Below are 17,917 nucleotides of genomic sequence, written 5' to 3'. Positions count from 1 at the left end.
ATCAGTACTTTTGGTTTAGATGGGAGCATGAGACTCTTAATCTCGGGGTCACGGGTTTGAGCCCCACATGAGGCAAAAGAGTCCTGCGTTGCCGGGGGTTGGACTGGATGACCCTTGGGGTCCCTTCTAACTCTAGAAACCAACCATGTTGACATGCTTCATCAGGCCTTACTGTTCATAGGAGAGTCCATAGAGGAGAAAAGCCACATAAATGTTTAGACTGTGGAATGTCATTTTCTTTAGCATGAAGCCTTCGGGCGCACCAGAGAATCCACACAGGAGAGAAACCTTACAAGTGCTTGGAGTGTGGCAAATGTTTTTCAAGGAAAGACAGCCTTGTGATCCATCAGAGGATCCACACAGGAGTGAGGCCATATGAGTGTGGTGAGTGTGGGAAATGTTTTTCTAATTAATCAGGTCTTATTTCTCATAGGAGAGTCCACACAGGAGAAAAGCCACATAAATGTTTAGTGGAATGTCATTTACTTTAGCACAAAGCCTTAGGGGGCACCAGAGGATCCATACAGGAGGGAAACCCTATAAATGCTTGGAGTGTGAGAAATCATTTTCTAAGAAGACATACCTTTTTATACATCAGAGAATATACACAGGAGAGAAACCCTATAAATGCTTGGAGTGTGAGAAATGTTTTACTCAGTCATCACATCTTCGCAGGCACCAGAAAGTCCACACAGGAGGAGACCTTCCCAATGTGTAGAGTGTAGGAAATGTTTTTCACAGAGTGGAAACATTGAAAGACTCCCTGTGGAATATAAAGGTTGGGAGTGTGGGGAATGTTTTGATCAGCGATCAGCCCTTGTGGAACACAAAAGTGTCCATACAAAAAGGAGGACTTAAGATATCAGGAGTTTGGAAAATGCTGTGTTAAGAAATGAATCTTTTATCAACATTGGCGATTCTACGTACTAATGTGTTAGGTGAGCCTTAGCCAGAAGGCAGGACACCACTGTAGCAGCCCAGCTGCATTTTCCCTATCTTGCCTTTTCTCCAAGGGGCTGTTATAGAATTTTAAAGGGCTTTCTTGCCTGTTTAAAAGGGTCCTACCCCGGTAGGGAGTCCGAACCTCCGAAGAGATCGGGTGAAATTAATTACCCCTGTTCGATAGTGCAAAACAGAGGCCAACCCAAGGTAGAGAAAAGCAGGGGTAGTTGCCCACGGTTTATTTGCCAAGAAAATAAAACAATCTGCTGCAGCAGCGTGTTCTCTCTCCACAGGAGAAGAGAAGGACCCCGAACAAAGAATCTCCCTCCCCATATATAGAACTTTGAAAATTCCCTTCTTCCCAGTCCTTCCCACCCCCAGAAGCACCATACATATCGAAGGGGTGTAGCCCAAGACCAACCCCCCCCCCATGTCACACCTACATCAAAGAAGAGGAGTGAGAATCTGAGAGCCAAGTTTACTTGTTAATGTTGGATCACCATGGGGAGCCTGGCCAGAGTCCTTTTGTAATGATGATTACTGAGTTCCTGAGCAAGGTGACAAGCTCTCCTATTCACACCTTAAATGTGCCCTTAAGGCAGGATCTGTGAGCAGAGGTTTTTTTCCCATTTCCTCCCTCCTTTCAAAGAGAAAGGCCTTGTCAGCCTGGGAGTCAAAATGGCTACAGGACTGCCCTCTTGCACATGTTTGCTTGGTACATCTATGAACATTTAATACATATGTGTAAAAAGACCTTTAAAAACCTTTAAATTCCCATAACAGCGCTCATGGCAGCCTCTGGTGCTCTCCGCTTTTATAGCTACCATCACAACAACCCTGTGAGGTGGGTCAGCTTGAGAGGCCACCAACAGCCACCTGATCAGTACTTTTGGTTTAGATGGGGGCATGAGACTCTTAAGCTCAGGGTCATAGGTTCGAGCCCCATGTGTGGCAAAAGAGTCCTGTTTTGCCAGGGGTTGGACTGGATGACCCTCGGGGTCCCTTCCAACTCTAGAATCCAACCATCAAAGAAGTGCATAAAAAGCTCCAAGTCAGAAAAACACTGTCAGTGTATTCAGCCTGATGCAATCTCACTTTATGCAATATAAGTAAGAAAAAGAAAAGAAAAAATTAAAGGAAGGGAATAAAAAACTACAGTGGTACCTCGGTTTATGAACACAATTGGTTCCAGAAGTCTGTTCATAAACTGAAGCGTTCATAAACTGAAGCGATCTTTCCCATTGAAAGTAATGGAAAGTGAATTAATCCGTTCCAGATGGGTCCGCAGCGTTCATAAACCGAAAATTCGTAAACCGAGGTGTTCATAAACTGAGGTTCCACTGTAATGAGTAAGACTACTAACATACTAAGTACAGTGAAGTTCAAATTTCAAATCATCATAAAGTAAATGTACATTTTCCATTTTGCTCCTGGTATTCCTTTTCCTGATATTTTTACCATTCTGCTTTGAAGTTTGTTTGTTTTTCAAATGGTCCAACGGCGGACAACATTAAGTAAAAAAATAAATGAGTAATGGTTTTGAAAAGTGCCAATTTCTCCTGGTGACAACCTTGATAGGGGCTTAAAGCAGTTTTACACTGGAAGTGAGTGAGGTTGCCCAGCATCTCCCTCTTTTGCCTCCTCCTCTCTTGCAAACTCCCCTTCATGGATCACTGCCTTGTCGTGGCGAAGGGGCTTAAATAACTTAGAGAAGTTATGTTTTGACCAAACGTGATCCACCTGGAGAAGGAATTGGCAAGCCACTCCAGTATCCCTGCCAAGAAAACTCTATGGACAAAGACAACAGGCATATAAAAGTTATGACGCTGGAAGATGAGCCCCTCAGGTCGGAAGGCGTCCAACATGCTACTGAGGAAGAGCGGAGGACAAGTACAAGTAGATTCAGAGCTGATGAAGCGGCTGGGCCAAAGCCAAAAGGACGCTCAGTTGCGGATATGCCTGGAAGCGAAAGGAAAGTCTGATGCTGTAAAGAAAAATATTGCATAGGAACCTGGAATGTAAGAACCATGAACAATGGTAAGCTGGATGTGGTGAAAAATGAGATGGCAAGAATAAATATTGACATCCTGGGCATCAGTGAACTAAAATGGAAGGGAATGGGTGAATTCAGTTCGAGTGACTATCATATCTACTACTGTGGGCAAGAATCCTGTAAAAGAAATGGAGTGGCCCTCATAGTCAACAAAAGAGTGGCAAAAGCTATAATGGGATGCAATCTCAAAAATGACAGAATGATCTCGATACGAATCCAAGGCAGACCTTTTAACATCACAGTAATCCAAGTTTATGCACCAACTACCAGTGCTGAAGAAAGTGAAATTGACCAGTTCTATGAAGACTTACAACACCTTCTAGAAATGACACCGAAGAAGGATGTTCTTCTCATTGCAGGGGATTGGAATGCTAAAGTAGGGAATCAAGAGATAAAAGGAACAACTGGCAAGTTTGGCCTTGGAGTTCAAAATGAAGCAGGGCAAAAGCTAATAGAGTTCTGTCAAGAGAACAAGCTGGTCATCACAAACACTCTTTTCCAACAACACAAGAGACGACTCTACACATGGATATCACCAAATGGGCAGCATCGAAATCAGATTGATTATATTCTCTGCAGCCAAAGATGGAGAGGCTCTATACAGTCAGCAAAAACAAGACCTGGAGCTGACTGTAACTCAGATCATCAGCTTCTTATAGCAAAATTCCAGCTTAAACTGAAGAAAGTAGGAAAAACCACTGGGCCAGTAAGATACAATCTAAATCAAATCCCTTATGAATACACAGTGGAAGTGAGGAACAGGTTTAAGGATTTAGATTTGGTGGACAGAATGCCTGAAGAACTATGGATGGAGGCTCGTAACATTATACAGGAGGCAGCAACGAAAACCATCCCAAGGAAAAGGAAATGCAAGAAAGCAAAATGGCTGTCCAACGAGGCCTTACAAATAGCGGAGGAGAGGAGGCAAGCAAAATGCAAGGGAGATAGGGAAAGATACAGGAAACTGAATGCAGATTTCCAAAAAATAGCAAGGAGAGACAAGAGGGTCTTCTTACATGAGCAATGCAAAGAAATAGAGGAAAACAATAGAATGGGGGAAACCAGAGATCTGTTCAAGAAAATTGGAGATATGAAAGGAACATTTCGTACAAAGATTACCATAATCAAGGACAAAAGTGGTAAGGACCTAACAGAAGCAGAAGACATCAAGAAGAGGTGGCAAGAATACACAGAGGAATTATACCAGAAAGATCTGGAGGTCTCGTACACCTCAGGTAGTGTGGTTGCTGACCTTGAGCCAGACATCTTGGAGAGTGAAGTCAAATGGGCCTTAGAAAGCATTGCTAATAACAAGGCCAGTGGAAGTGATGATATTCCAGCTGAACTATTTAAAATTTTAACAGCTGATGCTGTTAAAATGCTACACCCAATATGCCAGCAAGTTTGGAAAACTCAGCAATGGCCAGAGGATTGGAGAAGATCAGTCTACATCCCAATTCCAAAGAAGGGCAGTGCCAAAGAATGCTCCAACTACCGCACAATTGCGCTCATTTCACACGCTAGCAAGGTTATGCTTAAAATTCTACAAGGCAGGCTTAGGCAGTATGTGGACCGAGAACTCCCAGAAGTGCAAGCTGGATTTCGAAGGGGCAGAAGAACCAGAGACCAAATAGCAAACATGCGCTGGATTATGGAGAAAGCTGGAGAGTTCCAGAAAAACGTCTACTTCTGCTTCATTGACTATGCAAAAGCCTTTGACTGTGTCGACCACAGCAAACTATGGCAAGTTCTTAAAGAAATGGGAGTGCCTGATCACCTCATCTGTCTCCTGAGAAATCTCTATGTGGGACAAGAAGCTACAGTTAGAACTGGATATGGAACAACTGATTGGTTCAAAATTGGGAAAGGAGTACGACAAGGTTGTATATTGTCTCCCTGCTTATTTAACTTATATGCAGAATTCATAATGCGAAAGGCTGGACTAGATGAATCCCAAGCCGGAATTAAGATTGCCGGAAGAAATATCAACAACCTCAGATATGCAGATGACACAACCTTGATGGCAGAAAGTGAGGAGGAATTAAAGAACCTTTGAATGAGGGTGAAAGAGGAGAGCGCAAAATATGGTCTGAAGCTCAACATCAAAAAAACCAAGATCATGGCCACTGGTCCCATCACCTCCTGGCAAATAGAAGGGGAAGAAATGGAGGCAGTGAGAGATTTTACTTTCTTGGGCTCCTTGATCACTGCAGATGGTGACAGCAGTCACGAAATTAAAAGACGCCTGCTTCTTGGGAGAAAAGCAATGACAAACCTAGACAGCATCTTAAAAAGCAGAGACATCACCTTGCCGACAAAGGTCCGTATAGTTAAAGCTATGGTTTCCCCAGTAGTGATGTATGGAAGTGAGAGCTGGACCATGTAGAAGGCTGATCGCCGAAGAATTGATGCTTTTGAATTATGGTGCTGGAGGAGACTCTTGAGAGTCCCATGGACTGCAAGAAGATCAAACCTATCCATTCTGAAGGAAATTAGCCCTGAGTGCTCCCTGGAAGGACAGATCCTGAAGCTGAGGCTCCAATACTTTGGTCACCTCATGAGAAGAGAAGAATCCTTGGAAAAGACCCTGATGCTGGGAAAGATTGAGGGCACTAGGAGAAGGGGACGACAGAGGACGAGATGGTTGGACAGTGTTCTCGAAGCTACGAACATGAGTTTGACCAAACTGCGGGAGGCAGAGCAAGACAGGAGTGCCTGGCGTGCTATAGTCCATGGGGTCACGAAGAGTCGGACACGACTAAACGACTAAACAACAACAATTTACGTCTCACCATATTTAGTGCAGGTATAATTAAGTACTTTTTGAACATTCAATAAAGATTTTTTTTTAAAGAAGAAACTTTTGGCTTCCCTTGCTTTGCTTAATTTAATAAAAGCTTTCTTCCAAAGAGTACATTGAGTTGGATATTAAAAAAAAAAAGTGTTTTAAGCCATGAGGGAAATATTCTCGACACTCCCCACCCCTGAAACATCTTATCTTCTGTCATGGAGTATGTGAAAAATCCTACATCCTCACCCGTTTTAAAAAATTCATTTAATGAAAATCAACGCATTACATACAAAACACTTCAAGTCAAAAAAACAATCAATTCAGCCTAATGCAATCTCACCTTATAAAAGGGAAGTAAGAAAAAGAAAACATTAAAGGAAGGGAAGAAGAAACTAATGAGTAAGACTACAAACATACGCTGAAGTTCGAATTTCAAAGCATCATAAAGTAAAAGTACATTTTCCATTTTGCTCATGGCATTCCTTTTCCTGATATTTTTACTATTCTGCTTTGATGTTGTTTTTTGAATGGTCCAACGGCAGACAACTTTCAGTAAATAAATAAAAGAGTAAGATCTCCTTGGTTTTGAAAAGTGCCAAATTCTCCTGGTTTCAACCTCGATGGGGGCTGAAGGCAGTTTTACACTGGAAGTGAGTGAGGTTGTCCAGCATCTCCCTCTTTCGCCTCCTGCAACCTGAGGGGATTGCAGAGAAAGCAGCGTTTGGCCAGCTGCAGCAGCAGCCAAAATGCTCTTATTTTAATCCCCGCTATTAAAAGTGTGTTGGGTGAGCCTTAGCCAGAAGGCAGGACACCACTGTAGCAGCCCAGCTGCATTTTTCCTATCTTGCCTTTTCTCCAAGGGACTCATGGCGGCCTCTGGTGCTCTCCGCTTTCCTAGCTACCATCACAACAACCCTGTGAGGTGGGTCAGCTTGAGAGGCTGCCAACAGCCACAGGTGGCTCCCTGATAAGTACTTTTGGTTTAGATGGGGGCTTGAGACGCTTCATCTCGGGGTCATGGGTTCGAGCCCCACATGAGGCAAAAGAGTCCTGCGTTGTCGGAGGTTGGACTGGATGACCCTTGGGGTCCCTTCCAAATCTAGAATCCAACCACGTTGACATGCAAGTTTGTTGACATGCACCAATGCTTTATTTGTGTGCCAGTAAGTGAGTAAATATAAGGGGGAAATAAAAAATCAATGAGCACTCTTCCCCACAGCCCAAAGGGACGTTTTTTCCCCTCACAGAGGAACAGACTACAAATCCCAGAATCCTTTGGGCGAGGGAAAAGGGAGGAGGCGAAAGACTAGGACATCCCAGGCTGCCTGTTTCCTCTGGCCAGTCCCCATTTTTTGTGGGTCTTTTGCAGGAGGCGTTTGGCCAAAGAGGTGTTGCAGGGGAGGCTGAAAGTCCGAGCAGGAAGGAGTCTTTGCAGGCAGAGGGGCCCTTCGGAAGCAGCTCTGCAAGGGTGAGAGGGCACCGTCTGAACCCTGCAACACGTGAATGCCGGTGAGGGGGCGGGGCAGGAGAGAGCGGCGGGAGAAATAAGCCATTTTGCTTTCCCCATTGCACTAATAAGTTGCACGTTGCATCGGGGAGAAAGAGGAGGAAGGGGGGATTCTCTAGAGCTGAAGAAGGGAACTCTCTCACTTGTTTTTTCCTCATCGAAAGCTTTGAAATGAAATGGTAAACTGTAAAATTTTGTAAAATGCAATGGTAACCAGAGATAAATATGAATATGAAACGCAGTTATGGTAGAGTATAAATACACACCAAGAATGTGTAGAATACTAATAAAAATATATTTAAAACAGAATGGAGTGCAGGAAACCACTTGAGCAAAATGGAATTTTTAGAAAGCGTATAAAAATAAATTAGAAGAAATGAAATGAAAACTTGCTGGTAGATTGTGCATATTTTTAATTAAAAAATCTGGAAATTAAGAAAAAAAAATCAAATAACATTATAATCCCTTTTTTCAAAAAAGAAAAAAGGCTGCAATTGGAATATCCCCTTGAATATTTTAAAGTGCTCCAAAAACCCTTGTACTGTATATCATGGGGATGGGGGGGGGGAGGAACCCTCAGATCAACGGGCCAAATTGGGTTCTAGCGGGACTCTGCAGCCAGTCCATGCCAGTCCCATCTCCCTAGGGTACTCCAGCTCTTCTCTGAGTCGGATGCTTTTGCCTGGCTAGAATATGCCATCGATTATTCCCCTGACCTGTTTGGATGGGGAGGTGTGTGCATTAATTTTATTAATTTCAAATGTAAACATATATACATCATTCTACAATATAATACAATATAAATCATAATACACAATATAACCATATACAGCAATTACCTTTACCCCTCACCCATTCATTATTAATCATCTTTTCACCTTCTAAACTTGTTAGTTCTGCCGAACCCGACTTCCTCCTTCTTTCACATTTGGTTTTCTATACTAATTTTCATCTTATCTGCTCTTTATCCTTTATTTAACAAAACCATGATATATTTTTTTCAAGTATCCCACAAAATATTTTCATTCTTCAAGCATTTTATTTTCTCATTTTGTTCTCTAACTCTGGGTCCTCTCCAGCTATCTCTTGCAACCTATGAAGCTGCCTTAAACACGTAACACCAAGATGGGAACGGCCAAAGCTAAAGGGCAGAATCCGTCCCTTCAAGGCAGAGCTTCCTGGGCTCAGTTCATATTCATTTCCCGTGAACAGAATCAAGTTGCAGCCGTCAATGGGGAAGACCAAATTGACATGGCTAAACTGACCCCAAAAAACTGACTGCGGTCAACCGCAGGAAACAGCCATAGCCTTGGGGCCCCAACCTTGGGGTTGCAAAAAGTAAAAAACACAACCCCCCGAAAGCTGAACTTTTTCCTAAACAAATCCTAAAGTTTTTGACATTTTTTTAAACAAATATGTAAAAGAAAAGAACCGCAGATTTTAATCAAAGGTCAGTGCCAATGAAAACTAATAGATGAATAGAAAAATATCCTATCCATGTGACGCTGAAACAAAAAACCTTGCACTTCCACTATGTAAAAGATTGAAAGTCTACTATCCCCCTTCTCTCCCCTCCCCCAACCTTATACTGCAAGCAGGAGAGCATTCCAAAGTTTTCATGTTGGTGACACACTTTTTAGACATGCATCATTTCGCAGAACAGCAATTCAGTTTCGCATCATTTCGCGATGCAAAATTTCAGTTTCCCTAGCAAACCAGATTTTAAACTAACCCCTTTCCAGCCCCGGGAGGAATGTTGGGAGCATTCACAAGACACACCTATGCACTGCAGCCGACACACTAACGTATCGTGACACACAATTTGGAAAGCTCCAGTATAGGGTATTAAAGTCTCACATTGACTATAAATGATCTGAAGAAAGGACTTTTATGATCTGAAAACGGAGACAATGTATGCACTTTTTTGGTAACCCAAGAAAATCTTGATTAAAAAACAAAGAAAGAATGAAGTTTCAAGGATCTGTGGGGAAGACTGAAATTCCCACTCTGCGCTTGCCACTAAAGGCGTTCCTGAGGTACTGGTGTTTTGTCATTACAGAGACCGCTAACCTTTGACGATGTGCCTGTTTATTTCACCAGATTCGAAAGGGCCCTTCCTGCTGGACGTTGGCCGAAGAGCAAAGGAGGCCATGTTGGAGAATGAGGGGAACGTGGTCTCTCTGGGTAAGGAGCCTCCTTCCTCGCTGCAAGAGTCTGAAGCAGTCCTTCTGGGACATTTCCTTGTCACTCTTTTGGGGTGGAGGGGTAGGTGGGGAGCAGGTTTGTTGCACGAGAACTGCAAATGTACTTTATTCCAAATGCCTTCCATTTTGATCCCACTTTTTCCCCTTCCAAGGAGCTCAAGGTGGGGCATTTAATACCCACAACAAACCCTTGGCCCAGTATACCTGAAGAAGCGTCTCCAGCCCCATTGTTTAGCCCAGACCCTGAGGCCCACCTTCTCCGAGGGTCTTCTGCCAATTCCCTCACCACGAGAAGTGAAGTTACAGGGAACCAGGCAGAGGGAATCTTCTTGGTAGTGGCGCCCGGCCTGTGGAACGCCTTCCCACCAGATGTCAAGGAAATAAACAACTACATATAATGTTTAGAAGACGTTTGAATGCAGCCCTGTATGAGGATATTTTGATATTTTATTATGCTTTTATATGTGCTGGAAGCTGCACAGAGTGGATGGGGAAACCTAGTAAGATGGGTGGGATACAAATAAGAAAGTATTATTAGTAGTAAGCAAGCATAGGTCTAGAGACGTGTGTGGGTGTAAGGTAGGATTCTGTGCAAAATTAAAGATGTTGGATGGGCAGGGATAATAATAATAAGAATAATCCCTTTGAGGTAGGCTAGCCCTGAGAGGGAATGACTGGACAAATATTTCCTTATCTGTTTCACTGCTGAGGCTCGATTTGAACCCAGGTCTCCAACATTCTAGTCTCACACTTTAACCACTGCGCTGCACTTTAGCTGTGCAAAATAGTTTGCTGGCATGTGAGGGACTCCCACAGCGACAGTCTGGATGTGCCAACCAAGTCCCCTTCCTGGGGTCTTGGCAGTGCAGTCCCGGCCCCCCCCCCGCCCCGCAGATGTCTTCAGCCATTCTCCCTGCTCCTTCCAGCACAGAGGGAAGGACCACCTTGCCCCCCACAAAGACCCAGCCCCCTAACCCAAGGTGCTGTTTAGTCACGGGTTCTCCTTCTCTGGAAATGTTTGAGGGAGCTTTGGATGAGCAGCCATTGGGGATAGTTTGGGCCATGAGGCAGAATGCTTCCTTCCCCTAACTACTTCTTCCTCCCCCTCCTCCTCCTCTTCTTCCTTCTTCTCACTTCTTTCCCGCTTAGCTCTGCTGCTTCCCAAGACGAGCCTCGTCCCCAGTGCAGAGAAAGCAGAAGAGTCCAGGCCTCCGCAATATCAGATCTCAGACGGAAGAGGGGCTGCCATTTCGGACACCAGCTCAGGTGAGTCGGTTTGGGTGGGATGATGAGTCCATTCAGAGTTTCTCCTCCCTTGCTGAGAATTGGCAAGAAAAATGTTCTCTGTTACTTTATCAAAAAAGAGCTCTTCCACTGGTTATACCTTATGCAGTGGGTGTTGTGGATGGGGGGAGAGAAGTGGTATGACCCCCGTCTCTCATGTATCATCTCACCCAACTATTTCACGTTGGATTCTGAGGCTACTTCTCTGCCATCTTCAAACCCTGATTCCGCTTTGTTCACTCTCAGCAGGAAACCCAAGGAGGAAATACTTCTGCCCAGAGTGTGGCCGATGCTTTGCCTTCAGATTGGCTCTTGCTAGACACCAGATAATCCACACAGGGGAGAAGATCCAGGAAAACTCTGAGCGTGGGAACTGTTTGGGTCAGAGTTTGGAGCTTGCAAACCATCCAGGAAGCCCTAAGTATTCGGAGTTCAGGAAGGTTCTTGCTCATCAGCCCATCGTTCTGATCCACCGGAACATTCATGCAGGAGGAGATATCTCATATCGCTGCTTGGAGTGTGGGGAAGGTTTCTCCCAACTCAGATTTTGTGAAACATGAAAGTGGCCACAGAGGAGATAAACCCCGTAAATATGGCGAGAGTAGGAACGGGTTTCCCAAGAGATCACAGCTTCGTGAACACCGTAAAGTCCACACAGGAGAGAAGCCCCACAAATGCAGTGTGTGTGGGTTATGCTTTTCTGGTAGGTCACAACTTGTTGTTCATCAGCAAACCCACACTGGAGAAAAACCCTTTAAATGCCGAGACTGTGGGAAATCATTTGCTCAAAAGTCAGTCCTTGTAATCCATCAGAGGTTTCACACAGGAGAGAAACCCCACAAATGCTTGGAGTGTGGCAAATGTTTTTCAAGGAAAGACAGCCTTGTGATCCATCAGAGAATCCACACAGGTGTGAGGCCATATGAGTGTGGAGAGTGTGGGAAATGTTTTTCTGATTCATCAGGTCTTATTTCCCATAGGAGTGTCCACACAGGAAAAAAGCCACATAAATGTTTAGACTGTGGAATGTCATTTACTATAGCACGAAACCTTAGGAGGCACCAGAGAATCCACACAGGAGAGAAACCCCACAAATGCTTGGAGTGTGGGAAATCATTTGCTCGAAAGTCATACCTTGTGGTCCATCAGAGAATCCACACAGGGGTGAGGCCATATGAGTGTGGAGAGTGTGGGAAATGTTTTTCTAATCCATCAGGTCTTATTTCCCATAGGAGTGTCCACACAGGAGAAAAGCCACATAAATGTTTGGACTGTGGAATGTCATTTACTATAGCACATAGCCTTAGGAGGCACCAAAGAATCCACACAGGAGAGAAGCCTTATGAATGTAGAGAGTGCGGGAAATGTTTTTATGATAAAGAATACCTTCTGAGGCATCAGACTGTTCACACCGGAGAGAGGCCCCATAAATGTGTGGAGTGTGGAAAAAGCTGTATTTCACCATCGGAACTTGTAATCCACCGGAGAATCCATACAGGAGAGAAACCGTTTGAATGCATGGAGTGTGGGAGACGGTTTTCCCAGAAACAACACCTCTGCAGACATCAGAGGCTCCACACAGGAGAGAAGCCCTATGAATGCTGGGAGTGTGGGAAATGTTTTCATGGCAACGCTAACCTTCTGAGCCATAAGACTGTTCACACCGGAGAGAGGCCTCATGAATGTGCGGAGTGTGGGAAAAGTTTTCTTGTACCAGCACAGCTTTCAATCCACCAGAGAATCCACACAGGGGAGAAACCCTACAAATGTATGGAGTGTGGAAAATGCTTTTCCCAGAAACAGCAACTCAAGGCGCATGAAAAAATCCATACAGGGGAGAAACCCTACAAATGCATGGAGTGTGGAAAATGTTTTGCCCACAAATCACACCTTCTTGTACACGAGAGAATCCACACAGGAGTGAGGCCATATGAATGTGGAGAGTGTGGGAATTTTTTTTCTACTTCATCACATCTTCTTGTTCATAGGAGAGTCCAAACAGGAGAAAAGCCACATAAATGTTTAGACTGTGGAATGTCATTTACTATAGCACAAGGTCTTCAGGCGAACCAGAGGATCCACACAGGAGAGAAGCCTTACAAGTGCTTGGAGTGTGGGAAATGCTTTTCTCAGTCATCACATCTTCGCAGTCACCAGAAAGTTCACACAGGAGAAAAGCCACATAAATGTTGAGACTGCAGAATGTCGTTTACTTTAGCACAAAGCCTTAAGGGTCACCAGAGAATACATACAGGAGAGAAACCCTATAAATGCTTGGGAGTGTGGGAAATGTTTTTCTCAGTCATTAAATCTCCGCAGTCACCAGAAAGTCCACACAAGAGGGGACCTTCCCAATGTGTAGAGTGTAGGAAATGTTTTTCACAGAGTGGAAACCTTCAAAGACTCCATGTGGAATAAAGAGCATACAGTATAAATGTTGGGAGTGCGGGGGATGTTTTGATCAGCGATCAGCCCTTGTGTCCATACAAAAAGGAGGACTTAAGATATCAGGAGTTTGGAAAATGCTTTGTTAAGAAATGAATCTTTTATCAACATTGTCGATTCCACCAAGGAAATACAATGTGAAAGATTTATAACATTGTTTCTGGAGAATCGTTCTATTTTCAGTGCATAAGCAATATCGTTGTCAATGTTCCAATTTAATTTACTACATAGTTGCTCCTTGTTGGTTCCCACCCTAGCATTGAAATCGCCTACTATTATTAGTGAGGCGTTTGGATATTTATCAATCAGATTTTCGATATAAAGAGTTAATTGTGACCAATTCTCACTGGAGATATTGCTTTTAGTAGGGGGAACGTAGACATTTACAAAAAGAAAAATTTCATTTTTTTGAGTTAGATGTAAAGCTTGTGCAAATGGAGAGCTTTTTTCTAGCTGTTTGATTTCAATCCCTAGGTTGTCTTTAATCAGACAGCAAAAGCCTGCTTTAGGCCGGCCCTTAGTATTTGTTTTCTGTGCAGGTATCATATAAGAGGTGAATCCACTGATTTTGATGTCTCTAGTTGCCCATGTTTCTTGTAGAAATATTAATTCAAAGTCTTTGAGAAAATTCATTAGGTCTGGGTCTCCGCCTCCCCCCCCCCCCTGCGATGTTCCAGGACAGCAAGCGTAAAGTCTGTTTTTGAGTTTGGGACTGATTTGCAGAGTTTGCAGAGTTTAGTCAGTCTAATTCAGTTATTGAGCTCAGAGAAGGATTTTGTCTTACATAAATACAGCCATTTGCCACTTTTTTCGGAGGGGAGCGTATCGGTGGATCCTCTAAGATCTTTTTTGAGGAATGGGAAGTTAAAATTCCCTCCCTTTCTTGGCCTCCTTCTTCTGTTATACCTTGTTCCTGCGGGGTTTCTGTAGTTGTCGGACAATTGTGGACATCGGGTCTATTTTCCGTTTCCACTTCCATTTCTTTGATCTCGTTTGATGTTGAGCTCAGAACATCAGCTCTGTCGATGACCGTCTGTTGTTTGACCATAATGGTATCCTTTATAATTCTTGGAGGAGGGCTACCTATTTCGTTTGGAGCTAATATTTGGTAGCTCAGCCAGGAATTTAAGGTCCCGTTGTTAGGGTTCTTCCTCACCATGTCATATTCCAAAGGGGGCTGGGTTTGGAGCTCTGCATCTATACATTTGAAGGTTCCATTGGTGGCTCTCTTTTCAGCTATACATTTTGGGGAGAGAGCTAATGGGTACAAGGTTTGATTATGAATTATTTTTTCTACTTTTTGTTGACCATGCTGGTGTATTTTAGTCAACCTAGAGTGTAATTTCATCAGTTTGCTAAGTATACCTATTTGCTCTTTGTCCGGTAATTTGGTAAAGTTACTTAGCAGGTCTTCTTCTTCTGGGACTGTCCAATCTACTGGGTCGAGGACGGGGCTGTCGTTTGATGCTGCTATAACGTAGTTTGGCAGCTTAGATTTTTCTTGTATAGTCTCCCGGGTTACTGATAGCAATTTCTCCCTTCGATTGAGTTCTTCCTCGGGAATAGGACAGACATCGGCTTCAGATGAAATGGTATTGTTCATCCTGTTCAGTCTTTTGGATACAATCAATGGTCTAAGTAATATGTCGTCAAAGTGTCGATGTTGGGTGATTCCTTTCTGGGCTAAATGAGCCTTTCCCCTTAAAATTTTGGTTGGAATTCTATGACTGCCAAATCTTAGAAGAAGTTTTTTGGAATATCCATCGCTAAAGAGCCTTTTGACTGCTTTTAAATCAATATTTCCTGCATCAGGGCCTAGGAGCAAATTCAGATGATGCCTAGGTTGACTCCCAATAAGGCAGAGGTCCCCTATATGGAAAGATGTGCAGAACTATCTCACATGGTCTCAATACCAGGTTGACTGGGTGACTTCCTTTGATTTTTAGGGGATTTACAGGTGTAGGTTTGGGTTTGTTCTGCTTGTCCCTAGGGCTTGTTGAAGGGGACAAGTGGGGGATGGATTGTCCTTTATAGTCTGAGTTATCCAACTTTTTGGAGATGTTTTGTAATTGTTCGAAGATTTTTTGGACTGTCTGAGCAGTCAGCATACAGCACTCCTCCAATAACTCCACCTTTCTATCAGTCAATATTTGTGCCTCCATTAGGAGAGTGCTAGCCTTATCCTGCTCATTAATTCCAAGAAATATCTCTTCGGTTGTTTTTTCATGCAAGGAGTTGAAGGTTTTTTTGGGAGGGGGTGTGGGCTGTTTTTGAAGCAGAAGATAATTGTCTAAGTTGCTCTGTTTGAGACTTGGAGACCCTGTGTCAGTTTCCGTATCGGGGTATCTGGGTCTTTTGGCTTTCCTCATTTTTGATTTCTCTTAGATCAATCAGGCCAAGCTTCTAGGTAGAGTAGCAAATTCTAGGATCAATCTCATTCAGTCCTGAGTGAGCTGCAGCAAGAGTTTTGGGCTGATAAGGCGGTGAGTGTGGCAGTAAGAGAGACTGAAGTTCAAGAGGAGTTTAAGGCGGTTCCTTTAAAGGATTTTAGGGGTTAAAAGCCTTGAATTTGAAAGTTGAAATCCTTGGAAAGAATTTAACACAGTTTGGCGCAGGGTCGGCAAAAAAAGCGTCAGAAAATCCGGAGGCAGTGCCTATGAGGCTATTTAACTTCATTAAAATTAGATCTCAGCACGGCAGTGGTTACGATAAGAAAAAGATAAAAAAGGATACAACAACTTCGCCTTAGTTGAAAGGAGGTAAAAGGGTAGGGGGGGGGGAAAGAAATGAAAAGAAAAACCGAAAAAAGCAAGGAGGGGAGGCCGGTAGCAAAGGTAGTTAAAAGGATTTCTACGAGCTCTGATAAGAGTGTCTTACCTCTGCGCCATCTTCTTGGAACTGTTTACTGTTGCCTCTCTGTATGCATTTTAAATACTTTTAAATACTTTTGTATGTGATTCTTTTTCTTGCGATTCTGTTTGTAAAATGCCTAATAAAGGTTTGATAGTAAAAAAAAAATACAATGCAAATGACTGGAGTGTGGGAAATGGTTTGCTGCTCATTCGGACCTTCAAAAGCACCAGAGAATCCACAAAAAAGGGAAAGACCATTAATGTTTCGAGTGTGGAAAATGTTTGGCCTGGAAGGGAAGCTGGTGCTGCATCAGGGAGCCCAGATAGGAGAGAGGCCACGCAAATGCTTTGAATATGTGTATTGCCAGGTAATTTCAGAAAGTGGTGTCTCCTGATCTCGATGTAATGGTAGCTTTAGATCCTTATATATTTATCTGTACATATAATGAGGGCTTCCCCATCTGTACATATAATGAGGGCATCAACCAGAGGTCTAGACAGCTGGCCTCATAAGGAGTCAACTAGCAGACAGGCCTGTCTTGACCATAGCTGCCAAGTTATCCCTTTTTTAAGGGATTTTCCCTTATGCTGAATAGGCTTCCTCGCGAGAAAAGGGAAAACTTGGCAACTATGGTCTTGACTCAGCCATGGAACTGGCAATTAGACATAGGCTTTGGCTCACCGCTGTGACCAGAGAGAGTAACTTTGCTCTGTGCCGACCGCGGAGATAAGGGAGGATGGCAACAGAACCTAAAGAACCCACCTGCTATTAGATCATGTTTAAAAGCCTCTATATAAGGGCTCAGCGACAGCAGCTATCTGAGTCCCTCGTTCGAATTCCGCCAGCAAACGTCGACATTGGCCCTATCCAGGGAAGGGAAGGATCTCCTGCTCCCAGGGTCTCTGCAGCAAATGAGATGAACCATGAACTTCACTTTTGCTGTTATCTCCAAAATATCCTTTTGACTCTCCGTGGCCTGACCGCAGCAAAAGGGACTGATACTGATGAATTGGAAAAATAAAAATGTAGCTCCCGTCTCCAATTGGATTGGAGACTTCTACAAACTCGCAACATTTAAACAACTGGCATATAAATCCAGTCTTGCCATGGAAAAATTCAATGGTATTTTGGATCCATTTTACAAATCCTGTAGTAGGTTAAGGTCTGGTGAAGTACAATAACATCCCTGTAAAATATACAGTTTGGGGTTTTCCACCCCTCCCCCCTTTATTTCCCCCTCGACATGATTTCTGTTTCTGTTTCTCTCTTTTATTTACGTCTCACAATATTTACTGCACGTATGATTAAGTACTTTTTGAACTTTCTATAAAATTGTTAGACTGCTGATTTGGATTCTCTTGCTTTGCTTAAATTAATAAAAGCTTCCTGTTCCTTCGTCACCACCAAAGAGCACATTGAGGTGGTGAATTAAAAAATGTTTTAAGCCACTATTCCCTTCTCTCCTCATCTCTGAAACATAACATTTTTTATCATGAAGGACAAAAAGCCTCCCACAAATCCTTGGAATGTGTGAAAAATCCTACATCCTCCCCCCTTTTTATAATTTCATTTACTGAAAATCAAAGTAGTGCATACAAAAAACACCGTTGTGAATTCAGCCTGATGCAATCTCACTTTATGCAAGATAAGTAAGAAAAACAAAAGAAAAAAATTAAAGGCAAGGATTAAAAAACTAATGAGTAAGAGTACAAACATACTAAGAACACTGAAGTTTGAATTTCAAAGCATCATAGAGTAAATGTACATTTTCCATTTTGCTCATGGTATTCCTTTTACTGATATTTTGTCCGTTCCGCTTTGAGTTTTGTTTGTTTTTT

The 17,917-nt window shown here is 43.2% G+C and overlaps 1 protein-coding gene across 3 annotated transcripts in view; it reads left to right on the top strand.

The window, feature by feature from the left end:
• The window catches only part of LOC118081134 (zinc finger protein 250-like), a 30,285-nt gene extending 14,030 nt beyond the window's left edge, over window positions 1–16,255 (top strand). For 2 of the 3 annotated variants that reach the window (XM_088663701.1, XM_088663703.1), the window contains 3 exons: window positions 9,394–9,477; window positions 10,647–10,763; window positions 11,028–16,255. In XM_088663701.1, coding sequence (XP_088519827.1) covers window positions 9,394–9,477; window positions 10,647–10,763; window positions 11,028–11,341 — 515 coding nt within the window. In that variant the 3' untranslated portion in view covers window positions 11,342–16,255. The remainder of the gene's footprint in view (window positions 1–9,393; window positions 9,478–10,646; window positions 10,764–11,027) is intronic. The other variant, XM_088663702.1, reaches the window with a different exon arrangement.
• Window positions 16,256–17,917: the final 1,662 nt, after the last annotated feature.

The sequence above is a fragment of the Zootoca vivipara genome, chromosome 2 (assembly GCF_965207765.1).
Source record: "Zootoca vivipara chromosome 2, rZooViv2.hap1.1, whole genome shotgun sequence".
NCBI classification, from domain to species: domain Eukaryota; kingdom Metazoa; phylum Chordata; class Lepidosauria; order Squamata; family Lacertidae; genus Zootoca; species Zootoca vivipara.
Note: the sequence above shows the minus strand (reverse complement) of the source record. Positions and strands in the feature narration are given on the sequence as shown.